Consider the following 26910-nt stretch of genomic DNA (forward strand, 5'->3'; position numbering starts at 1 on the left):
CTTCCCTCCCGCCCCCTGCCGCCTGGTCTGGCCCCGGCTGTGTCGTGACCCCCGGCGTGGCCCATTCCGACCCACCCGGCCGAGCGGCTCTGAGGGGCACGCAGGCGGGCTCCCGAGCAGCCCAAGCCCATGAGGGCCTCGCGCCCGGCCGCCGGTGCTGACGAGACGGAGCTCCCGGCCCCCGAGGAGAAGCGGAGGATCAATGCGGTTCAAGAATCGATTCCAGCGGTGAGAGGGGATGGCGCCCCTGCCCCGCCGCCCGTGCCCGGCGCGGTCCCCGGATCTCGTCTCTACGCGCGTGGGTCCTGGCTCCTCACTTGGGTCCATCCCCGGTGGATCCCGCGCCTTGGCCGGGGACCAGCTCCCGGGAGATACCCGGCTCTGCTGGCCCCGAGCGAGCCCCTTCCTCCGAGGACGGGAGCTCGTGCCTGACCCGGGTCTCCCTTCGCGATCTGTGGACCTCGGATGGATTCCCAGACCCAGCACCCCGAGCCTGCCCTCCTTCTCGAAGATCCCTTTGCTCACGGGGCTTCACCCTCCCGACTCGGCTCTTGCTAGCTGTGAGGACCCGAATCCAGCCTCAGGGGCCGCCCCCGAGTCCTCCGACCCTGGCTTTGGCTTCTATCCCTTTGGGTCCAGAGTGGGGGTCTCCCGGGGCTCGCGGACCTGGGGGGTAGCTGCTTCACCCTGCGGAGAGACTTGTCGTAAAGCGGGGGTGCTGGGCGTTTTAGATGCTTTGTTTGTGAACGGCTCTAGCAACAGGGAAACTGAGGCACGCCCGCTGGCTTAGCCTTGCCTGGCCATGTCTAGGCCTTGCTGGTTCTCAGGCTTCGCGTCCCAAGGCGGTGCTATTTTGGGGACCTGCAAAGGGCCAAGTTAGCTTTTGGGTGGTGAGACCTGCTGCGGAGGCGCCTGTGTTAGGAAACGAGGAGGAGGAACCCAGGAGGCGCCACCGGAAGGCTGGCTGGCTGCTCATTCACCGAACTGGTGGGAACGCCAGGCTGGGGGGCACAGTGGCCTCCCCCCATTCCGGGTTTCTGCCGTCTGGCAGTGGATGGAGGCTAGCCCACGGTTCTGAGAGGAACTCTGGGCCTTTCTTCTTCGTTTAAGTGGGTGAAAGTTCACCTCTCTTGTGTTTGTGGTAACTCTCCATCCTTTTGTCTGAATCCAGCAGCCAAACCCACTCCCAGATCTTCACCTCCAGCAGGGTAGCTTAGAGTGCAGTGACGGGGGAAAGCGAAAGAAGAAAACATGAAATTACCCAAGGCGGCTATTGTTACTGAGTTTTTAAACACTGCCTTTTATTTCAGAATTTTAAAATGCACTTTTTTTTTCTTTCCAATCTCTATTCCCTCACTGCCCATTCACCCATTATGCTTATCTCATTCCTCTCCCAGTCCCAAATGGTAAAGGAGCCAAAAAATGCAAAGGAAGAGTTGTGGTGGTCTGTGCCATCAGGAGGGGATCAGCTTGAAGACTTGGGTTGACTTCTGAATGTTGTTTATCACTCCGGGTGTGGAATGCCTGGCATTATTCCCCACAGTGGGAATTTCGTGTCAGTGCTTCTAAGGGCAAAAAGGAACCTTAGTGTTCTGACTTTAGAACCTGATGTCAGGAATGAAATCTGGAGGGGCTTTAGGGGAGAATGTAACCTGCTTTCAGGCATGATCAGTGAAGCCCTGGTGTGGTTTGTTTGATTTGGTTTTAACGTCTCTGCACATCTACGCTCTTCCTGTTTTCAGAGAACAGTGGCGATATTTTGTGAAATTACCCCTTCCCTATTTGATTAAGAGTTTGTATTTCTTTCCTGTCCCTTTGAATTCTTCTCTTGAAAGAAAAAAAAGAGAGTATTTCATTATCTGCTGCACAAACACTAGAAGTGTTAAAAGAAATGAAAAAAACACTTCATTTAGGATGATACCATCTCAGCTGATTAAACTGCCCCCCCCCTTTTTGCTGGACATTTATCCCTCTAGTCCTTACTAGCAGTTTCTTTCTTGATGACATCTAGACCTACCCTGATTTTCTTTGAAGATTCAAATGATCTCATAATTTCCTGTTTCTCTATTATAGGCTAGATTGGAAAGATATTTCTGACCATCAATTTGAACTTGGAAATAAACCCTGCAAAAAAAAAATAATGTAACAAGAAAGTCTTTATTTTTGTGGTTCACACGTTAAAATGTTGACAGTACTATTCTGCACCTTTTAAGGCTGTGTTCATTATACATCTTTCTGAGCATGCACCATAGTTACAGGTAGATAAATTACAAAGGAACTGGAAGAGCGGCACATGGTCTTCGAAGGGGAATGTGCTCCTTTCACCTGATAGATTTATTGGGACTGGATGAGGAACATGAGGGATTATGCATTTATGACTTCTCAAAAAGCCTAGGATGCAAAAAATTCCACTGGGACACAGAGACATATTTTATCTTCCTTGCTTTATCCCTTTCACACTTGAGACACGCACATACAGACACACGCACACACACACAGAGTCATTGTCTCCCCTTCACAACATCTCTGACTGATGATTACTGCTAACATTTATTGAGTGCCTTTCTGTGCTAACCACTGGCTGGGTACTTGTATATTACTCATCTCATCCTCAACTGTGACCCTGGAAAATGTAAATTTTATACCCATTTAGAAAAGCAAATAGGTTTAGAAGAGAATAAAAGGGAACTTGCCCATAGTCACACAGCTAGGAAGGGGCAGACGCGAGAGATCGATTTCCTGTCTCTCTCCCTCCACCACCCATGCTGCTAGCTCACCTCTTTCCATCTCCCTGCCCACACCACAACACCTATGTGTATAGCATAGAGGCTCAGGACCCACAGAGCTTATACTGTATCTTCTTGGTACATACTGATTTCTTCAGCCTGGCATCCAAAAATCCAAGAAAAAGGATGCTTTTTTTTTCAGCCCTAGTCTCCTGACCAATGGTTAGCTTCAGCATTAAGTGTGGGAAAGCATCTCATTCTAAAGAATTAGGAAGTCTTCCAGGGTTGCCTGTTGTCTACTTTGCATGTTCTTAGAGCATTGAATCATAGGCATGGGGTAGTCTTGTTAAGTCAAGAGTACCCCTATTGGCAACTCAGTGGACACTGTTCTGAACAAATATCACGGTCAGTCATAAAGGGAGCTAGTAGTAAGGTGCTTGTACAGGGGTTGACTTATGTTGCAACATAAAGTGATGTTGAAGGGGCCCTTGGAATATGCATTGTCTTTACCTGTAAGAGTTTTCTTTTCATGAGATTCAGGGTTCTTTTAGTTCCAGGACTGGCTGTTTCTCTTACCTAACCTGCCGAGTCCTCAGTAAAACTAATTGACTGTGGGATATCTCTCTGTTAATACAAAATAGATCAGCAGTAGCTGGGATGTCTGTCTTTCTATTCATTCATTCCACAATTATTTATTATGCTCCAGCAATAAGCTGTGCCTTGTGCTTGAGATTGGAAATGGGACAGGGAACAAGATAGCCTTCATGGAATTCACATTATGGTGGGGAAAGATAAAAAATAAACAAGTATTTTAAAAAGCAAAGTCTTACCAATTGTGATAAGGACTCTGGTTGCGTGGGGAGGGCCCAAGTGATGCTTTAGGTAGGATGGCCTGTAAAACCTTCTTTCTGAGGAGGTCACATCTGACACCTCCTCAGACATGACATTGTCCTCTGACACAACATTCTCTACATGAGCTGAGCTTGAAGGATGAGGAGAGAGGGGAGCGTTTTGGAGAAGAATATCCTAGGCAGAAATAAATAGCACGTGCAAATACCCTAAGGTAGATGAGACCTTGATGTGTTTAAAGAACAGAAGGAGGTAGTGTAGCTAGAGGGTGGAGTGAGAGGAAGGTGGCACCCTGAGGCTGGAGAGGTAGTGGGGCCAGACCAGTCAAGGCTCTGGGGCTCTGACATGTTGCAATACTGTCCTAAGCACTTTGGAAAGCCAACGGGAGGCCTTACGCTGGGTTTCAGGTGTGTGATATGATCTAGTTTTAATAGACAATTGTGGCTTTGTATAAGAAGAGACTGTATGTGGGGACTCATATTGCAACATCAAGTGATGTTGAGGGGACCCTTGGAGTAGCCATTGTATTGGCCTTTATGAGGCCTGCTTCCTTTCAGCAGGACGACCAGTTAAGAGACTTCCTATTTTTACACACCTGGGATGTAGGTGTCTTGATTTAAGGTAGGAACTGTGGAGCTCTAGAGACATGGACTGATTGGAATACATTTTGAAGATGGAGTTGACAATACTTGCACTTGGAGAATCAAGGACAGCTTGTGGGATTTGATCTTAGGCCTCTGAGATCTGCGGATCTACCTTCAGTGGGCAAGGGCTTTGGGCTGAATTTGAAGTGTGCTAAGGAGTGTCCCCAGCTCCCTATATGTTCTTTCCCTTCATATTAATAGTTTTGAAATTCTGTCATGGCTGGGTGGGGCTGGGGGTGGGTAAGGACAGGGGGCAAGAAGGGAGGTGAGAGAGAGTTAAGAGAAAGCGAGGGGTAAGTGAACTGACCCTGCTTAACTAATAGTTTTCTTAAGCGCGCTTCCCATTCCCAGGACTGAATCACCTTCCCTCCAACCCTCTAGTGCCTGCAAGTTACTCTGCTGAAACGTTGGGTGATTACGGTCACTCTGCCTTAGATAGAGATGTCTTTCATGAATGGGTGCTGTTTTCTGTAACGTGCACCTTTCCCATTCTTTTTTTGGGAAGAGATTAGGCCCAGTGTATGGGAGTTTATATGCATATTACAGCTGATTTTCCATTTAGGTCTTAGGAGTGATTTCTTCAGCAGGCTGTGGAGGAGGCTTGATTTCTCTCTGGTAGATCAGAGAGAAATGGAAAAATTGTGTTGTAATTTCCCAGCAGAACAATTATGCTGTCTGTCCCCTCGAGCCCCAGACAGTGAATGGCTCCCAGGATAGTTACCCTTACCTTTGCTTATTGCCCAAATCTTGCCCTGTCCATTAGGAGAGACTGCCTTAAGTCACCATGGGTGAGATATTTTTCTCTACAACTTCCTACTTGATTTTTAACCTGAATTATTCCAGGTGGGCAGGGACTAAGCTGTCACAAACATGGCCATCCAGTTTATTTGCTTTTAGGAGAAAATGTGAAAGTCTATCCCTGTTGCTGGGTAATGGCTTGACTATTTTTAGATTGGGCTGCCAGAGGTATAAATTGTTATTTTAGTCTGCAGCCTGGTAGTGGGTAGACAAATCCTATTTACTGCACCCTACATGGAGCACTTTCAGTTTAATCAAACTTCAACCTTCTTGGGGCCTTGCTCTTTACCCTTGAAAATTCCTAATAGGGTATGCTACTTATAGCTCTGTTGTTATGTCTCAGGGTAATGATGTTATACAGCCTTCGATGCTTGGGACACTTTTAAAGCATTATTATTTTCCTTTTTGCTAATAAGAGCTGTATAGCAACACAACACTCTTGTCCCTTAGGAAATTAATGAAATTATTTAAAGGATTATCAGGGGAGGAAAGATGATGCTTGAAATTAGTTATCTATGTTTGAAAATAGTTTATATAAATTTTGAAGCTGCTAGCTGTATATTTCTCTTAAACATTTAGTTTTCAGACCATCTGGTGGATCACACTCAGTAAGTACATATTTTTCACACTAACCCATCAGTTAACCCATCAGTGGGCCAAGTACAGTATCTTCATTGTCTCAGATACATTCCCCAGTGGATTTTCTACCTGAACTGTCTGTTTTGAGTTAACAGGGACACCATCTTATTTTTATTTATTTGATCTAAGGATAACAGGCCCTTCTTAATTCAGGGAAGAAGTATGGCCTAGGCTTTTGTTTATAAACTGGGCACTCTTTAGAATGGCCTGGTCATGTATTTTAGCTAATTTTTGGCAACCTGCCTCTGCCATTTGGTTGAGCCTTGTACCATTTTTCATTGTGTGGATGAATAAGGTGTGACTAGTCAGAACTCATTAGTGGCAAAATATACCCCTCCCTGCACTTAAACTAGCTCAAGCAAAGGGATAATTTATTGTACAAAGCCTGTTGACATCTAGCAAACTCCAAGCACAGGAATGCAGTGGGTCTTTGAGACCTGAACGCTTTGAAGGCCCTTCTACCTCCATTTGTTTCTCTACATCTGTTTCTTTCCTCTTTTATTCAGAACAATTAGACTAATCCAGAATCTCTGTGGTCCCCAACCCTTGGGCTACAGACCAGTACCAGTCTGTGGCCTGTTAGGAACCAGGCTGCACAGTAGGAGGTGAGCGGCGGGAAAGCAAGGGAAGCTTCCTCTGTGTTTACAACTGTTCCCCCTTGCTTGCCATCCCCACTCCAGTCTGTGGAAAAACTGTCTTCCATGAAACCGGTCCCTGGTGCCAAAAAGGTTGGGGACTACTACAGAATCCTTCTTGAAACTTGGTGTGGGTATGGGTTGGGTTTGGGTTGGGAGGATCGTCACCCATACAACTGAAATGGAAGGATGCTGTCGTCTTTTTAGGTCCTGTGGTATTGATGCTTCTCACTCTTGCTCATGGTCACAAAGTTAGCCCAAAGGGGAGTATGGGACATGCACATATGTCTGTATGTGAACAGATTTTAATATTTAGCTATATAAATACATTTGTGTGTATATATGAATTTTATAGCCAGAGTATCAGCTAGTAGTCATGTGTTTGGTTTTTGAAGCAAACTCTTCTAATTCAGAGAGACTGAAGGTAAAAATATACCTCCTGTTTTAGGTGGCCTAGAGGTAGTCAGGTAGCATTATTTGAGCTGCCTGATACTGGAATAGGTAATGTGATACAGGGAAACTCGTGGGACAGGCCTGTTAATCATGTGATGTAGGATTTAAAGATCTACACATATAAAGTTTTATAAATTTCAAGAGAGAAAATAGAAACCTTTCAAGTATAGTCTGTCCCTTTTCATTTAATGACAATAACTTAAGTTTAGAAAAAATTCCCTTGATTTTTTTTCCTGTTAAGATTTTGTTGTGCCTTTTTTTTTTTTTTTAGTATAGGGGAGTTCCAGTGGAAGGAGTGGATATAGTTTCTGTTTGCTTTTGGTTGGTAGAAGGTTGTTCTTTTGAATAAACTGAAAGAATACTTAATCCAATAAACTAGGACATTTGCTTTAGGATCAGCGTTGTTGGTTCAGTTTACATCTCTTTGGTAGCTTTGGTTTTGTTACCTTAACTAGGTATTTCCACATGTCTCCTCCACATTTAGAATAGACCAAACACCTTCTGGCAAGTTTCTCGATTGTTCTTCACACACTTTTTCTCACATGATGTCTTTTTGTTTTTATAGGTTCATGAACCATCGGGCCCCAGCCAATGGCCGCTACAAACCAACTTGCTACGAACATGCTGCTAACTGTTACACACATGCCGTGAGTACGAGTTTTCTGCCACTGCCATCCTTCCCAGAGGGCTGTGGTGGGAGGAAGGGTAATTATCTCTAGAAATCTCAGCACAATTAGTTGGATTTACCCATCTCTGTGACCTTATCTACCAGGATATCAGTGCTGGGTCACGTTACCAGAAACTGTGTGAGCATGTAGAACGCTTTGTGTGTTCTAACCTACAGTCTACTCTCTCCTGGACTTGCTTTCTCCAACAAGATCTTCTTTAGAAGAATAATAGTGAGTACCCTAGTTATAGAAAAACCAAAGGAACCTATTTATGAAGACTGTCACCCCAGGAGTGAAATGAATTGCCTTTTCAAGACAATCAACTATGTTCGTTTGGCAAGGAGAGTTCACAATTTGTTGAAAAAGATGCTATTTTTTTTTTTTAGTAAGTGATCCTGTGAAATGGGGAGGGGAGCCACATCCTGCCACCCCCAGGAGGCCATTGCTTCTCAGAGAAGATGTTACTCTGTATCACTGAAGAAAAAGCTGGTGTGATCCCTAAATTTTTTGTTAATTTTTTTCTTCTTTATAAAAGCAAAACATGCTCACTGTAAGAAATTTTAAAAATACTGAAAAATATATGACAAAAACAAAACTACCCAGAAATAAACTGTTAACAGTTTGGTGCATTGCTGCTTTGTGTGTGTGGTATTTGTGAATATGTATGTATGTTCATAGGTTTTCTATTAATGTCATATTATTGGCATTTTCTTATGTCATTATAAATTTCACTTTATTTGTGGCTTCATTATTTACTTAGAAAGTTGTATTTAGTCTTACTTAAAAATGGTGTTTGGGATATAGTCTGAAAATCAGAAATAGAGAAAAAGACAAATTTACTTCTTTAATGAATAATGTTTACAACAGATTAGTTTAATTATTATAGGCACAGTTGGTATGGTGTAATGGTTTGGACATTGAGAAACACAGCTCACCTTTAGGAATAATATTTGCTTGGGATAGACCTGAATAATCCTTAACTTATCTCTTCTGAATATGTCACAGGTTAAGGAGCACTTACAAAATCTTTAGTTGACGAAAAACTGACAAAGCCTCCATGTTAATTTTTTAGAACAGAAAATGTAATCTTATTAAACTCTGTCCTGGATTTGTGGATTTCAAAGATCAGTAAGATTTCTAAAACAGACAAAAGACTTCTATTGTCATCATTTCATTAAAGAGAAGACATGAAAAAAGTAGTAAGGACATAATATCAAAATAAAGGACATTCCTTTAAGTCAAATAAATTTTATATTATAAAAAATTTGCTTTATTATTTTTACTGTTCTTATTTTGCTCTGGGCCAATGAAAACTTCAGCATCTGAAGATTCATGCTGATCTCATTTGGAGGATTTAATATTCTATTGCAAGAGGGCAAAATTAGGTGTTGGGGGAAGAAAAGATAGGCAAATTGCTGAAGTTTATATTCTTTGTCAGGTATGCTTATTCTAATATCTAATAAAGTCATTTGTTCTCCTGGGAATTTCTGTTATGATAAAGTGTTTACTAGTCATAATCAGACTCATATGACTAGACATTGAAATTTGTGGCCATGTGGACTATGAAATACGATGCAGAAATCAAAATTCTCTCCAAGATTCCATCTCTTAAAAATTTTTGAATAGGTGGGCCTTTGGAGTAGATTACTCTTGCTTACTTAAAAGGTGCTATTAAAAATGAAATGACCCCCCCAAATCCCTTCACTTTGCAGTAGCACCCAAATTGGTGGAATGTACAGATCCAGACTGAAAATCAGGACATATGATTTGAACAGTTGACTTTGTGTGTGTGCGTTGTGGTGTTGCATACATTATAATACTATTGATTCACTCAGTTGCACTTTGCTGAAATATTGGGATTTCAGTAGCTTATGGAGGCAACATGATAGAATATTTTTTATTTTTTTATTTATTTATTTTTTTCATCTCAAGAGGTAGAAAGAAAGGATAGAATATTTTAAAATGAGGACCTCCCTGTAAAGTCTGGGTATATGCTTGGTATTTGTACATGTTAAGTGCCTACTCCAAATCAGATTATAGAGTACAATGGAACATGTCCTTATTTAATGAAATTATAATAAAGTACATCTCTTTTGCAACAGCTGAGTAGTGTTGCATCCTTGACTGCTTACCTCTGTACCCATTGGTTGGCACAATTCCAGGCCCCTGAACAGCAGTACCTGTTTCTAGTGTAGCAACTAATAACTTCATCTGGCTCTCATTTTGATTATCCAAGAGAGGCAAACATTTGTTTTAAAATTATTTTTCTAAAATAGTCCCTAGTAAACCTCTGTATTTTTAGGGAAAGTCTCAATTCTATAAAAGCCAAGATATTCTATTCACTTCTCTTTACCTTCCCAACAGTTCCTCATTGTTCCGGCCATTGTGGGCAGTGCCCTCCTCCATCGGCTGTCTGATGACTGCTGGGAAAAGATAACAGCATGGATTTATGGAATGGGCCTCTGTGCCCTCTTCATCGTTTCCACAGTATTTCACATTGTATCATGGAAAAAGAGCCACTTAAGGTACAGTGGAGGCACGCTATTTCAACGGATCCAAATAGTTGACTCAACGTGTTTGGTAGCCTCCCACACTGTCATCTTTTGGACAGGTGGGACAAAGAGTAAACATTTTCTTGCTTTGTAGATTACAATGCTATCCTATTATTTAAGATATTTTTTTTGGATTGGACAGAGTTTGAGGACCCTCCCTCGCATGTATGAAAACAGGCCTTTTTTTTTTTTTTTTTTTTTTTCCCAATAACCACAAATAAAACCTCACTGGTTCCTCAGGATTTACAACTTACAATCCTGAGAGCTCTTTTCCAGTGCTGTCAAGCATGCTCAGGATACAGTGCGAGCAGCAGCTGTGGCAGAATGGCAGAGCACACTGAGGGGTCAGCAGGTGGGCCTTGAGGTCCAGGTTTGCTTCTTAACTTTGGATAGGTCACTTGACCTTATGGGGCTTTCAGTATCTTCATCACTAAAACAAGAATGATAATGCCTGACTCATATGGTTACTGTGATAGGTAAATGAGCAGTGATATATGTGAAAATGATTTGAAAATTACAAAAGACCATAGGACTATGTGATACAAGGTGGTAGGTATACCACAGTTTGAGTTTACTGTTTTGCAAAGTTCAGCTTTCAAAATTAAGTCTTGTGTATGTTACTCAAACAAAATTCACATGTTTTGCTATTATTAGCTGTCGGGCACTTTCCAAACAATACTCTGGCTCTTGGCCTACCAATGAGAAGGACATAACAGCTTTCCTCCTCTGAGTGAAGGATTAATTTGGGAAAGGCATACCACTTAGGTGGGAATGGATTGCTTGTGAAATGGATTCTGTACAGCCCAAAAAGGCAAAATTTCTTCTCAAAAATTTGAGATTCAGAGCAGATTAAGAGTGATTTAAAGTAATACCCAATTTACCTTTTGGTTTTACAGAATGCCCCCAAAATCTTAAACTGTTTGAACAATCTAATATTAAACAGCTACGCTTCATTTATTAGCAGAAGTTGGGATTTATGAGATGATTACTAGTTTCCTCATATGTAGTATCCTAGAGTTTTAGTGCTGGAGGGGTCCTTTGAAATCACCTAATCCAAATCCCTTAATTTTTATTTGGAGAAACTGAGGCTCAGAGAAGTGGCCGGACTTGCCTGAGTCAGTGAAAGCAGCAGAATTGGATCATCGTGGGGCCTCTGGCCTCCCAGTCCTGCATTTCTTCACCATATCTTTCACAACATTGCATAGAGTTTGCAGTCTGCTACCCTTATGTATAAGGTGACAGTTCCTTGGGCTTAAAATAAAACCACAGCATTGAATCGCAAGGACACTCTGGGACACACTCAGAGGAGAGCCACAAAAGTGCCTGTCCCATCACCTCAAGCCACACTTGCAGCACCCAGAGAGGCCAGTCTAAAAGCAGAGCACTTCATTATCTTTTTGGCACAATCCAATGTTTGTGGTTGCCTCAGCAAACTTGGCTTTGATTTCTAGACTTCTGAATCAATAAAAAGTTGTAGATACCTACTTCAGTATTCAGGGCCTCCCCGCCAGAGGCTGGAGAAGAAGGTGTGATGGAAACAAGACTCTTAAACCTTGAAATAGCACTGCTAGAATCATAAGCCATGTGTAGAATTTTGCTCTGCGTTAAATTTTTTAAATATTAAAAAAAGCCTTAATTTAAGTAAAAGAGAGAAGGGAATAAGCATTTATCATGTGCTAGGTGCTACCATGTGCTAGGAACTATGCTAAATACATGGCCTACATTATTTCATTTAATGCTCACATGTACTCCATGAGAGAGATCTTATTTCCATTTTACCTGTAAGGAAAGTGACAGAGAGGTGAATGGCAGATCCTGAATAAGATTCTAGGTCTGGCTGGGTATAGTGGCTCACGTCTATAATCTCAGCACTTTGGGAGGCTGAGGTAGGAGGATCACTTTGAGGCCTGGAGTTTGAGACCAGCTTGGGCAACGTAGCGAAACCCCATCTCTACAAAAAATTAAGAATTAGCCAGGTGTGGTAGCATATGCCTGTGGTCCCAGCTACTCAGGAGGCTGAGGCAGGAGGATCACTTGAACCCAGGAGTGGTGTTTGAGGCTGCAGTGAGCTATGATAACGCCACTCACTCTGGTGTGAGTAACACAGTGAGACTCCTTGGAAAAAAAAAAAAAAAAAGATTCCAGGTCTGACTACTTACTCTAACAGTGTATAACAATCTAGAAAGCAAAATTAGAAAGGCCTCAAACCTTGCTAGAAATCACAGTCATCCAAGGAGTTTTAAAAAAGTAAAGAGACCCCTTCCCTCCACCCTGTTTCTCATTTTCTAGCCCTTTTAAATTAGAGTCTTCAGAACTGGAGTCCATGACTACGTTATAAGCTCCTAGGTGATTCTACTATGTAGTCAAGTTTGAGAAGCTTTGATCTAGTGTTAAATTATCATCTGGGGGTAAGCTATAGCTTTTAATAACTAGTAGACTGAAAGTCATCCTTCCTCACAAATATATTTCTCACCTCACTAACAAGTCCTCATCAGTCCACTTTGGTCAACATTGTGTGATGAGGCAAAGTCTAATTCTAGTGCTCCATCAAATTATAGCTATGATATAGCTTGAACACTGAAAATAGGCGCAAGATGATGCTATGCGTTTGTACTTTTAAATCACCTCAGTAAAGGGCAGATTTTATCTGATCTGTTTTATGAATGGACCTCAGTGAGCCAAGGACTTTGACAATGCACTTCCGATTTTCAGTTTTGGAAGGAAGAACTTAGAAATCCAGATGGCCATGCTCTTTCAGCAAATGCACCTTTTTTTTTTGTTCTTGTTATTGCTATTCCTATATTAGTTTCTGGATTTCCTTTATTACAATTTATTGTCTCTACTAGGATATTTGAAGTAAACACTTCTTTAAAGACATTGTAGAAAGACACACAGAGTGTGATTGCAGTTGAGGGAGTTCGCTGAGGAGTAGGACTTTGTGCACTGCACTGTGACAGGAGCCGGGGTGATCTGCTCTGCAGGAATTCCATTTTTCTGCCCAACAGGATCTAAAAGAAACGGAAAACATCAGAAAAGACAGATTTTGTTTGTTTTAACCACTTCAGTCTTCCTATCATGAGACTCTGTCCCTATGTCTCATTCGTGGTGAGAATATCTATTGTGTGTACAACTTAAGAATAATGTAAAGCTTTTACTTGTGGCTTTATATCATTAACAACAACAACAAAAAGTTGTGTGACTTTGAAGGCCAAGTTATAAAAGCCATGAGAAACTAGAACAAGAAAGGAAATTGGAACATAGTAGAGTGATAGCCCATAATTTCATTCTGAAAATTTTCTGAAAAATTTGTCTAACTTGGTTTTTTCCCCCTACTAGGACAGTGGAGCATTGTTTTCACATGTGTGATAGAATGGTTATCTATTTCTTCATTGCTGCTTCTTATGCTCCATGGTAAGATATAATTTTTCTATTTTTGAAGGTAGTGTTTTTATGATTACAATTCCTCACTCCCCCTTTCCTCTCTCCCTCTTGTTCCTGCCCTCAGCCCTCAGGTATACACCCCACCCTGCTCCCCCAAACACGTACATACATGCAATTTTTTTCCCCAATTTGATTTATTTGGGTCAGATTGTATATTTAAAGGGGAGAATATTGCTACTATTTAGAATGCTGTTTAGAATATCTAGGCATTGGACTGTTCAAGAGGAAGTGCTGTGAACTTGCGCGGAGGTGGCTGGCTCACTTTTGAAATCAATAACCTTTGCCTTCCATATTCTCCATATACTCCTACTGCCGTTCACAATACTTGGAAATTGAATGGATTAAGTGGAAATGCTGTAAATATGTATGAGGAAAGCAAGCTTGCTTTTGAAATTTATACCATTTTTCTTCAGTTCACTTCACATCATAGTAGCTACTCTATACCGAGTGCATTTCTCATTTGTTTTGCTATCTGAGCAAGAGAACTAGTCAAATTAGTTAACTATTTAAAATACTTAGTGTTTTGTTCAGTTTCCTTGATCTTACTGCCTTTTTGTATAGATCAAATAGGAGTTTTTGTTGCACTGAAATCCTTAAAGAATCATTAGCTTTCCTCTGTCAACAGATGGAGGAAATGGTCCAGTTTTAAATACTCAGAAGTTTGTATTATGCCATTAACTGCTGTAGTCTTAGAAACAGTACGCCTCTAGATTCAGGCTAATGCAGCATCAATCATTCAAAAGAAACCTATTATCTGATGGAGTAAGTAAGTGCTCTCTCTCCACAACACCTCTTACTAGATTGTAGGTCTGCTTCATATTGGGACAAGAACACTGAAAGGCTTTTGTGAATAGATACTAAGTGCCCAGTACAACACTTAACCTAAGTAGGAATCTAGGGGGTGTTTCAAATAGGATTCCTCACTCCATTATTTTAAATTAAAGAATTTAAAATTAAATAAAATTCTTTAGTTTGAAATAGGTAAATAAATTTTTAACAATTTAAATGTGACCTGAGGAATCAAATATCAAAGGAGGCAATTTGTTTACATGTAGTGTTAGATATATAGGCGGCACTTTTTCCATTTAGAAAATATGAATTTTGTAATTATAGACTAAAAAAATCAACATATTTTCCTGATAGTTATTCTTGTATGAAATTAGCACAGATGAATTTGCAGTATTTTAAAATTCAGACCTCAACAGCAATCCACAGGTAAGTTCTAACAGAATATCTTCTATAACACGTGTTGGGAGTAGTTCTTCTCTTGTTCTCTCTTGGCAGAGAGACTGATAATGGAGATGCCTGGTTTGTGTATTAGGTATCTGCTGTGGGTATGTGATCCCAGGTCAGGATTTTGTTTCGGGTTCTCATTAAACTTTGTAAGCCATCTGCTCCCAAGTACATGGTCAGAAATAAAAAGGCCAAGCAGCATTTACCTCAGTCTGCCTAAGGGAAAGTCAGGAGTCACAGGTGTGCTGGGACTCACTTTTTTCTACATGTCTGCTTTTAGCTGATGTTATTTTTAAACCATGTTGGAACTAATTCTAAGTTTTAAAGGTTGGCTGACAATTTTATCTTCGAGTTATTTAATTTTACCTAAATTGCCCGAAAGCTTCCTTGATGTGTTGAATGTCTTTTCTTCCTGCTCTTATTCAGGTACTTTCTCTCAGTTTTCAGTAACTAGAGGAAAACACAGGTTTTACGAATTCTTTTCATTTATCACTTCTGTTCTTTGTTGTCATGTTTACGTTTTTAGGTTAAATCTCCGTGAACTTGGACCCCTGGCATCTCATATGCGTTGGTTCATCTGGCTCATGGCAGCTGGAGGAACCATTTATGTATTTCTCTACCATGAAAAGTAAGAGAAAATAACTTATATTTGATAGTTTTAAAATTAACTGCTGAAATTTTACCTGCATTGCAATACAATTTATGTTAGTATTTCAAAATAGTAGAAATACATAAATAGAGTACATATTATGTTTTAATAAATCTTCAAAACCATTTGGTATTCGTTACTGGTGGACAGATTGCTGTGGAAAGACAAGAATAGCACATGCGTGGTATGATGTAGTTGAGGGACAGTGTGGCCAGTCATTTTGAAGACCTCATTTCTTACCATGAGGCAAACTGGCCTGATCCTCTGTGATTCACAGTCATCACATGAGAAAAACAGCCACTTTCCAAGGTTCCTATACAAACTGAAGATAATAGATAGTAAGTGTTCAGCACAATACTTACCTAAAGAGGAAGCTAGCAGATATTCCAGATAGGGTTCCTTGAGAAAAGGGATGTATGGAAGGACATCTGAACTCTTAATATCCTAGCCCTGGGGCACAGTTTTTTAACCCATTATTCACCCCTCATAGTCATAAGTATTGAGCAATATAAAAAGAAAGGTTTATTGAAATTTAGCATCTTTGTTTTAGAGGAGACCTTCAAGGTCATCTATTCTAGTTTCATGCTTAAAAAATGAGAACATTTAGGATGTGCATCAATTAGTGACTCATCTGGAAGTTAGGACCCAAGTGTCCTAGTTCTTATTCCATTGCTCTTCTCATTACCCCATATGCTTGAATTTGAGAAACACACCATGAAATCATTGTCATTGGATTTATTAATTTATGGCTCATTAAATTTGTTATCTATTGTGGTTAGCCGAATGGCTCTCAGAATTGAACATAATTAATGTTTATCAGAAAGTATTAAATTGTTTTCCTCTTTCAGAAGAAAATAGTAGTTTTCACTAACTTGGAGTTATTTAATTTCACTTTGAAATTCACCTTTTTGACCATAATTAGCAATGCTGAGTGGTATTATGCAGTATATATAAATCCATGGAAACAGTTTGCTTCTTGGGCTCAAACCCCTAATTTATATTCTTGGATAAAATAGGAAGTAAGGCAGCTATCTTTTCTCTTATTCTAGGGGTTCTGATTTAAATCAAACCCATAAACTCATTCTTCCCCTATATGATTATTTCACAGTAGGCTTTGAGTATAAAACATGAAGAATGAGATGTGAGTTACCTTTGGCCATTGAGTTTGGCAGACATTAGGGAGTCCCTCAATCATGTCAGGTACTGTTCTAGGCCCTGCAGATGCAAACATAAATAAAACATGGTACCTGCCTTTGAAGAGCTTATAGACTAATTTGAGTAGGAAGAAACATTAAGTTGAATTTCAATACAATGTGTTTCTTAGGGGCTTCAGATATTCTGTAGCCTAATGTGATGAGCCTTACAATTAGAGCTTGTGCAGATGCAAAATAAAGACAAAAATACATGTCCTTTCCTTAGGGCTGCCATTCCTTTGTCACTGATGAACTAGGTCCCAAGCTGCATCCCCATGCATTGTCAGAATTTTATTTATAGCTCTGGATTGGAATGGTAATAAGTAAACACTCTAGGACTGGAAGGGGAAAAATGCAAGGTGGATTGGATTAAATGATAACTACTTTTGGCAGAAAACATTTTCTGGGTAGCATGTGGGGTTTGATGGCTTTTCAACTCTGAAATAAATGCTAGTTCATTATTACTCAACTACTGTATTTTAGTTAGAAGCCTGGTGGTTTCCTCCTGGGAAGTACATTTTATTTGAATAGTTAAGAGTTTACATTTTTTTTTTCAAAAGAAAAAAGGAAAGCTGCTATGTAAATAATTAAATGTTATAGAAATGTATAAATTAAATTAACTATACTTCTGTTCCTGCAGATATAAAGTGGTTGAACTCTTTTTCTATCTCACAATGGGATTTTCTCCAGCCTTGGTAGTGACGTCGATGGTAAGATGTAGCTTCATAATTTTAGCTGTTTTCTTTTAAATTGCTGGGACTCAATATGATATGTAGCTCTTCTTTCCAAAGTTATGACATGTCCATTAACTAGAGACTCAACAGAAAAAAATGTATAAATAACGAAGTGTGTCAGCAACTTGTACCAGGTACTTCATACAGTTTGGAAAAGCTATAAATGTTTCTCTCTTTATGGTCCTTTTTTGTATTTATTTGTTTCTCTTGGACGACCTTTCTGTTTTTCATCCCACATCGCCTCCACCCTTTCTCCTGAATAGGTGTGTGATTATATAAAGGTGAGTGTTTCTGATTGAATTGCTTAGCTACTTAACCCTGAATCCGTGGAGGAGGGTAAATTTTAAGGTTTCCTATAATGAAGAAAATATAAACTTCTCAAATCTCAACTATTAGAAGGACTTTAAAAGGTCATTTGCTTCAACATTCGATTGGCTATTTTTCAAATCCCTTCACTCTTTCCCTTTCACGTGCTTTTAAGTCATGCTATTTCTCTTTCACTGTGTCTGTGATTTCATTCCTGAGCTCATAGGCACATTATAAGAACATAATTCCATGATACATAGTTTTTGCCCTGATCACAAAAACACCTGTAAAAGGTTTAGGAGTTACAAATCTGGTTCTGTTTTTTTCAGGGGATATGTCTTATGAGAGTGTAACAAAATATGTTTCTTTGACATGTGGGGTTTATGATGGCTTTAATAGTTACCTGGCATCAAAAATACATACAGTCTAGTTGGTAAAGGCAGCGGGGAATGGTGAGAAGAGGGAGATGAATGACTGAAGTGAGAAAAGCGGCCTTGAAGGTTATATAGTTAGAGGGCATTTCAGGACACCCAGAGCAAGATAAGCAAGGTCTGTATAGATAGGTTACTAATTATTAGAGTAGAATTTCAAGTAAATTTCCTCTGGGTATCATAAGAGCAGGTTTATCCAGTATTTTTACTGGCCTAAATCTTTAGTAGGCATTTCCATAAATGGTACAATAGCAAGTGACTAATGTTTATGATAATCAAGCAGGGTAATCCCCACACTGCCCTCACAGAACTTAGAATCAAGCAGGCACATACAAGGCATATTAAGTAAGAAGGTATAATGCAATCTTATAATGTCTTTGATTGGGGAAAGTTCCAGCCACCATGGCAGCACATGGCAGAAGTACCAGAGGAAGTGATATTTAAGATGATTCAGAAAGACTGGGAGGAGCTGAGAGCTGGTAGGGGTGAGGCAAGTGTTGCAGGTATAGAACACAGCATGAAGGAAGCCAGAGAGCGGGGAAACACCAGCTTCTTTGAAGAATTGAAAATAGTTCACTGTTTGGAACATAGAGTGCATGTACCTGCTTGAGAATGTACATATGCATGGTGGGGAGAGATGAGTAGCACAGTCTTATGGTAAAGCTGGGCAGCTAGACAGAGTCCAGATCAGAAAGGACCTCTTAAGCCACCTGGACTAACAAAGTGACAATATGAATGAAGATGCAAAGCTGTGGTTCTGACCAGAACCGGGGGTATCAGACTTATTTTTCTGCCATGAAGAACTGTAAAACTGGAAGAAGAATAAAAGCAAGTGATTTTTGGCATTGAACACAGACAGTACAGGATTGGATTGTGATCCTTGAGGGAAGAGAAACCAAAAAATGAGCTTCAAATTCATCTGGGTTGTTTCCCTGGAGACATTTTCTAAACAATGACAGAAGGAAGAGGAGCCCAGAGGGCAGCAGTCTGGGTGAAGGAAACAGAAATTGGCACCTCAGGCCACTGAGACAGCTGCAGTTTGTGGGGCAGGGCACTGAGGAGAGCTGCTCAGAGAAGAGGCTTCAGAAATCTACAAAGACCTTTCCTTGAGTGTTTGCCCAAATATAAAGCTGAATTTTCTACAGGGCAAAACTCTGCAAGCCCTGGCCAAGAATAACTATTTGAAAGCTGGGGGATCAATGGAGAAACATTGGAGTTCCCACCAGCCAGAGTGAAGAGAATTGCTGGACATCCCAGACATTCATTTGACCCGAACAAGGCTACACCTTAGAAGAAGAGCTACTGTCACCCTAGAGTGGGGGCTACTCTAGAACTGCCGTAACAAAGTCTAAAACAAACCATAATAGGATAAAGTTGATCTTCCAGTAGATAAACTGCCTACCAGAACAAAACTCAACAGCCTTTAAGGGAGAACAACAAGATCTATACTCTAGCAGCTTGGTATCCACCATCTAGGTAAATATTGCCAAATAAGCAAGAAGCAAATGACACACACCTAAGGAAAAACAGGTTCATAGAAACAGACCAAAGGTGATAGAGATCTTGAAATTTGCAAAAAGGACTTTAATGAGTACACAGACGAGGAATCTCATTTTTATAGTCTCTATAAATGGAGTCTATAAAGAATTATCCAAATGGAAATTCTAGATCCAAAAACTGTGATATCTTTTTTTTTTTTTAATTATTATGGGTACATAACAGTTGTATATCTTTACAGGGTATCTGTGATGTTTTTAAACAGGCATACAATATGAATTAATCAAATCAGGATAATTGGGGTATCCTTCACCTCAGGCATTTATCATTTCTTTGTGTTAGGAACATTTCAATTCCACTCTTTTAGTTATTTTAAAGAATACCCTAGCTTATTGTTGATGATAGTCACTTTGTTGTGCTATCAAATACTATTCATTCTATCTATTAATAACTATATTTTTGCACCCATTAACTATCCCTACATTATCCTCCCTTCCCTGCTACCCTTCCCAGCCTCTGGTAACCATCATTCTGCTCTGTGTCTCCATGAAATCAATTCTTTTAATATTTAGCTCCCACATATGAGTGAGAACCTGTGAGATTTGTCTTTCTGTGCTTGGCTTATTTCATTTAATGTAATGTTCTTCAGTTCCATCCATGCTGGTGCAAATGGCAGGATTTTATTCTTTTTTGTGGCTATATAATACCTCATTGTGCATATGTACCGCAATTTCTTTATCCATTCATCCGTTGATGGACACTTAGGTTGATTCCAAGCCTTGGCTATTGTGAATATCGCTGCAATAAACATGGGAGTGCAGATACCTTTTCGATATACTGAATTTCCCTCCTTTGGATGTATACCCAGCAGTGGGATTGCTAAGTCATATGGTAGTTACATTTTTAGTGTTTTGAGGAACCTCCATATAGTTCTCCATAGTGGTTGCACTAATTTACATTCCCACCAACAATGTACGAGGGTTCCCCTTTCTCAACATCTTTGCTAGCATTCATTATTGCCTGACTTTTTAATAAAAGCCATTTTAACTGGGGTGAGATGATATCTCATTATAGTTTTGAGTTGCAGTTCTCTGATGACTAATGATGAACATTTTTCATATACCTATTGGCCATTTGTATGTCTTCTTCTGAGAAATGTCTATTCTGATCCTTCATCCATTTTTTAATCAGATTATTTGATTTTTTCCTATTGAGTTGTTAGAACTCCTTATATATTCCAGTTATTAATCCCTTGTCAGATGGGTAGTTGGCAAATACTTTCTCCCATTCTATGGGTTGTCTCTTCACTTTGTTGATTATTTCCTTTGCTGTGCAGAAGCTTTTTAGCTTGATGTGGTCCCATTTATTCAATTTTGCTTTGGTTGCCTATGCTTTGGGGGTATTACTCAAGAAGTCCTTGCCCAGACCAATGTCCTGAAGCATTTCCCCAGTGTTTTCGTTTAGTAGTTTTGTAGTTTCAGGTCTTAGATATAAGTCTTTAATCCATTTTGATTTGATTTTTTTGTAGATGGTTAGAGATAAGGGTCTAGTTTCATTCTTCTGCTATGGATATCCAGTTTTCCTAGCACCCCTTATTGAAAAGACTGTCCTTTCCTCATTGTATGTTCTTGGCACCTTTGTTGAAGATAAGTTCACAATAGATGTGTGGATTTATTTCTGGGTTCTGTATTTGTTCCGTTGGTCTGTGTGTTTGCTTTTATGTCAGTACCATACTGTTTGGGTTACTACAGCTCTGTAGTATGGTTTAAAGTCAGGTAATGTGATTCCTCCAGTTTTATTCTTTTTTCTCAGGGTCACTTTGGCTCTTATGGGTCTTTTGTGGTTCCTTATAAATTTTAGGACTATTTCTTCTATTTCTGTGAAGAATGCCATTGATATTTTAATGGAGATTGCATTGAATTTGTAGATTGTTTTGGGTAGTATGGGCATTGAAAACTGCGATATCTTGAGACAAAAATTTATTTGAGAGGTTTAACACATGCTGGATATTGCAGAAGAAAAGGTCAGTGAACTTGAAGCCAGGTCAGTAGAAACTATATACATGGAAACATAAGAGAAAAAAGAGTATTTAAAAAATGAACAAAGAGAGAGGTTGGTGCAGTTTTTTTAAAAGAAATAATACTTACAACTTTTCCAAATTTGATGAAAAATATCAACCCACAGATCCACATAGCAAATTGGAGCCTGAGCAGGATAAACACAAAGAAAACTACACTTAGGCTCATCATAGTCAAATTACTAAAAAACAAAAGTGAAGGAAAAAAATCTTAAAATCAGCCAGACAGAGGAAAAAAAACAGAGAAGAATGACCACTGACATCTCATCAGAATCAGTGGGAGCAGTAATACAATGTAAGAGCACCTTTAAAATGCTGAAAGGAAAAACAAAAATCTGTCAGCTTCAAGCTGAGGCTAGCCCAGGATGGTAACACTAATGTCAAAAATAAATTGAGTGCTGGAAATGATGAATTTGTGAGTTAATACTAAAGACTTCCATTTCTTAATTTCTTCAAAAGAGAATGTAGGGGTTTATAACTTGTAGAAGTAAAGGATATGATAACAAAAGATGGGGGTGGGGAAGTGAAGTCTACTGTTGTAAGGGTCTTAACCTCCTGTAGGGGGATGTAATAATAAAGATATATTGTGATAAGTTAAGGATGCACTTTGTAATCCATAGAATAACCACTCCCAACAACAACAACAACAACAAACAAAACCCAAAATAAATGGTATAGCTAATTAGCCAAGAGAAAAGATAAAAAGAATACCAGAGTTACTCAGTTTAAAATATAAAAGAAGGCAGAAAAATAGGAAAAAGGCCACAAAGAATAATGAAACCACATAGAAAACAATTGGCAAGATGAGAGACTTAAATACAACAATAATTATGTATGTCATATATAATAACAATTGTAATGGACTGAATACTCCAATTAAAAGGCGGAAATTTTCAGACTGGATTAAAAAAGTTTTCTCATCTGTAAAACCGGGATAATAATAGTACCTAACCTAAGGTTGTGTGAAGACTAAATGAGTAAATGCATGAAAGTGCTTCAAACCATGCCCTGTACGTAGTAACAATAATGGTAGTGATGATGAAAAAAACATTTATTTTAGAGTTAACTATTAATATGTTCTACTTCTTTGAAAGTTGCTAAGGTAAATGTGTTGTCTTGAGGAACCAGCTGTACACAGAATGTACGTCAGAACCAGCCTGTGTACTTAGTTTGGTCTCTTGCTTGTTTTGGCAGAAAGGGAAAAAAGAATGGTGTCTTTTGGGATGGTGAACAGCTATGAGACTTTGTTCAGGCCACTTCACTTCTCTGCCTTAGTCTCCTCTCCTCCAAAATAAGATTGTATTAGACAGGTGATTTTTACCATTTGGGAGTCCTATGCGTCTTTGAGAATCTGACAGTCTTAACCCTCTCTTGGAAAACTGCTCCTAATGTACACACACAGAGAATGTTGTGTAATGGGGTATTAATTGCTCTGTAACCTTGAGGAAGTAATAAATGTGTGTGGTGTTTTGTTTTCGTTTTTATTTTTTAAATAAAAATAAATCTGGCTAAAGTCTCTTCTTACTAAAGCTAGGGAGAATTTGGTATCAGTCCATTTGGGTTGGCTCCTTCCCCATCTTTGATCCTTCAAAAGCCATGGGGGCTTACATGACCTTTGAAAATAGACTGATGCTCACACCTGGCGGTAAACGCTCACACCTGGGACTTAGCTCATGATGGCCTATTGTTGCCCCTGCTTTTAGCCTAGGCCCATGGGACCCATTCAAAGTAGGTGACTGAATTAGAGCTTCCCATTGCTCTTGCTGGGCTTGGCCACAGAGACCTGCTCCAAGGCTCACAAGGCTGATGCCATCAGTGCCCAAGCCTCTGGGATGGCCACACACCTATCCCCTTTCAAGGCCCTTCCACGATCTGGCTTAGGTTTCCACCCACCCTGCAGAACCTGTCTCCTTTCTACTCCTAGTCCTCAGGAATCTGGGGGACGGACTTCATCAGCTTCTAAGCACTGCCTCTATTCTCTCCCCTCTCATTCACACAAACCAGTTTAATCTTATAGATGGGCCTACGTCTTAAAAAACCAAGAACAGCCTAAAAAATTCTCCCTCTTGTCCTGAAACATACAAGACTGTTAACTTCCCACTAAGCTAAGAAATGCCCAGGCTCAAAGACCAAAAGACCTAGAGATATCTAGAAGACTAGGTAATACCTTGTACGATATGATCTATGATCTCAGAGGTTACTTCTAGCTATGATTTGCCTGTGTCAGCCTTAAGGAAGCTATAAGTTCACACAAGCAGGGGAAATCTCAAAAAAAGAAAGAAAGAAAGAAAGAAAGAGCGAGCCAGCCAGCGAGCAATCAGTGTAGAACAGTGTTTGAGAAGGACAAAAGGAAGTGAAAACCTTGACTGAGATGTAAATTATAAATAGAGTGGCTTGGGTCTGCCTTTTAAAGACAAAGATGAGAACTGAGGATTGTACTTTATTAAAATGAACTTCCGTGTTTTGCTATGATTACAGTCTGCTTAAATGTGCCGTAGATGAGCAGAACGTCCTTTTTTTGTGTGGGCCCTGTAATGTGACTGCTTGGTCACATCGAGAATGTCAATCCAAAGGGTAATCCAGGTCGACGTGTGAGGGACTTTTTTTTATGATCAGTTCATGTTTACAGATCAGGATTCTGTTCACACAGCTTCTCCATTATCTAGAAAATCAGGAGCCTTAGGGGACGTTACATTATCTCTGTAGCTTGTCATATCAGAGTAACATCAAACCCTTTTTATTTTTTTCCTCTGTTGACAGAATAACACTGACGGACTTCATGAACTTGCCTGTGGGGGCTTAATTTATTGCTTAGGAGTTGTGTTCTTCAAGAGTGACGGCATCATTCCATTTGCTCACGCCATCTGGCACCTGTTTGTGGCCACGGCAGCTGCAGTGCATTACTACGCCATTTGGAAATACCTTTACCGAAGTCCCACGGACTTTATGCGCCATTTATGACCAGTCTGTACTAGGTTTCCAAACCAGTATTATTTCAACTGTAGCACTTGGGAGTAGGGTAAGACCTGAAAATTGCACAGGGAAAGGAAAAAAAGAAGACAGCTGCACTGACTTCGTTTATATCTTTTGAATATAATTACTGTGAAAGTTTAAAAGCTGTGTTCTGGAATTTTCCCCCCACAGCAAATAAATAAGGCAGTGAATTACTTTTCATTCCATCCCACTATCATGAAGGACTCTGGATAGGCTTGGCCAACTGATGTTTACAAACCAGAATTTTGTATTTTAATTTTACAGATTTTACTACATGATTTTTCTAAATTACTAGGTCAGGTTGTAAAAGTCAGTGCAATAACAAAGCTTCCTTTTTAAGAAAAAAAATTGTTTCACTTTCCCATTCGCTGTGTAAAGAATCATGGACAGAACTTACACTACTTTTTTACCATGTTTCATCTTGGCATAACATGGTTATTTTTTAAATAGAAACTTTAGTTTTTTGTAAATTTTTAAAAAATATTTCATTGAAATGCATCTCTGCAGTTCCTCATTCATGTTGTGAATTTTTGCAGCAAGCAGTCAACATTCCACAAATAAACAAGCATTATACCTCTTCTGATCGTTTTATTATCATGGAGAAATTGCCAATTTTTAAAAACTACAGTTTTCCAAACTTTTCTGCCAACCTCTAACTCTGAATTCAGTGCTGCTTTGGAATACATACTTGACCTAGCTTGGTTTACCAGTGATGGAAAAGTATTTTGATATCATTAACTTTTTCAAAAGATCCAACTTTTTCTCTATGCCTTTGCCATGTTTTCTTCAGGGTCTCTTGCGACAGTGGATGAGTGTTCTGTCATATTATGATAGGATTGTTGGGTTGGCCCTCTGCTGAAAACTCCTGAAGAGCAGTATGAGTTATAATGAATAGTTGTATTGCCTGTGTGGTGCCCAACGGCTAAGTCATTGTCACTTAGCTTTATATATCAGTTTGATATTTATTTTAAATTGTGGAATTAGATACATAAATTCACATTTCTACCTTTCCTCTGTATCACCCAATATACTGTTTTTTTCATATAGAAAAATATTTAAAGTATTGTTTGACAGGTAGAAACTCATGTGTCCATAGTCCATGGGTTATATCCTGGCTCAATGGAGTGGTATGTATGCATTATTTTTGGTTTTCCTTCAGTGTCTTATATTAAGATTAACGTATTAGTTGCTTTGTTGGTTAATCTCTCTTGTTGGTGTTTTAATAAATGAAATAGCCTTGCCTTTTGTTCAGGTGCTGATATTGTCTGTTTTCAATTGATTGTCAGTTTGACAGTGAGCTTATCAATTGAAATTTTGCACTGATATGGCTTTAAAAAAGGGTTTATTTTGTGTGCATGTCTAGAACTCTCTGATCTTGGTGAGTCGTATGGGAATAAGGAATGGAAGAACTGGTGTTTGCTGGTGAATTTGAAATAGGCAAGGTACCCAGTGATGGCACCAACCGGCCCCGCCCCCCCGCCCCCCACATAAGCATGGTTCTGAACGTCTGGATGCCTGTTGTGTTACTGCATATATTTTATTTTTAATATATTAACTTTTGTGGATTCATTTAAAGTCTACTCACAAGTAATACTGTCAAAACCACTAAAATATCTGTAAAAATTGTGCTGTAAACTACAATAAAGTTGTTACTTGGATTTGTTCCACTGTCTCTATATCAGACGACTGTGAAAATAATAATGCATATTTGAGAGCCTGAGCTCATCTAGCATTTGTACTTTGTATATGAGCCCATTTTTTAAATCAAAATGGAATGAAAAACAAATATACCCTGTCACTTAGAACTTTCTAGTCTGCTTTTTAATAATTGAAATGCCAGAGCCAGCTCCAACATTAATCAGCATACATTTTCAGTTTAAAATATGTTAGTCAGGGACTAAAGATTGTAAAAGTTTTGTAGGTGATGTGTCTTTATTGAGAGAAGCCTTTTGGTTTAGCCTGCATAATATATATAGGACTCAGGTTACAGGCTTCTATATTACCAACCAGACATATACCAGGTTATAAACTGAACAACTCTGAGTGTCAGATGTCATTCTCCCTCTTCTATAGTGCAGGAAACCAGGTTCAGAGGTTGAACTGCTTCATCCCAAATCAGGGAGCCGGGACAGGAACCCATCTCTGTCCAATTCCAAAGCCTCCTGTTTACCACATACTACAGCATTTCCAAAGTCAGCAAAAACAAATAAAAAATCTTGAACTGAAAATTCAGCAGTCATGGATATGGAAAAGAAAACACTGTTCATGCATTTTAGAATCTCAATAACCCCTCAGACAACCCTCTGTCAAATCTAATTTTGAGGATTGAGTGTCTTGAACCGTTATTATTGCCAAGAATTCTTGCCTCTAGTTCATCAGGGTGACTTCATC

At 39.5% G+C, this 26910-nt stretch overlaps 1 protein-coding gene across 1 annotated transcript; it reads left to right on the forward strand.

Moving 5' to 3' along the window:
• MMD (monocyte to macrophage differentiation associated) lies at nt 1-26177 on the forward strand. Its single transcript, XM_069481162.1, has 7 exons — nt 1-228; nt 7310-7391; nt 9777-9937; nt 13301-13375; nt 15165-15266; nt 17121-17190; nt 24286-26177. The coding sequence occupies exons 1-7, from the start codon at nt 203-205 to the stop codon at nt 24484-24486; spliced, it is 717 nt and encodes a 238-aa protein (XP_069337263.1). The 5' UTR covers nt 1-202; the 3' UTR covers nt 24487-26177.
• The last annotated feature ends 733 nt before the right edge of the window (nt 26178-26910 follow it).

The sequence above is a fragment of the Eulemur rufifrons genome, chromosome 9, assembly GCF_041146395.1.
Source record: "Eulemur rufifrons isolate Redbay chromosome 9, OSU_ERuf_1, whole genome shotgun sequence".
NCBI lineage: Eukaryota > Metazoa > Chordata > Mammalia > Primates > Lemuridae > Eulemur > Eulemur rufifrons.

Coding starts and splice junctions, on each gene's coding strand:
- MMD (XM_069481162.1), top strand. CDS start 203: ATGCGGTTCAAGAATCGATTCCAGCG. Junction 7,392..9,776: donor CTAACTGTTACACACATGCC/GTGAGTACGAGT, acceptor CCTTCCCAACAG/TTCCTCATTGTTCCGGCCAT. Junction 17,191..24,285: donor CCTTGGTAGTGACGTCGATG/GTAAGATGTAGC, acceptor CTCTGTTGACAG/AATAACACTGACGGACTTCA.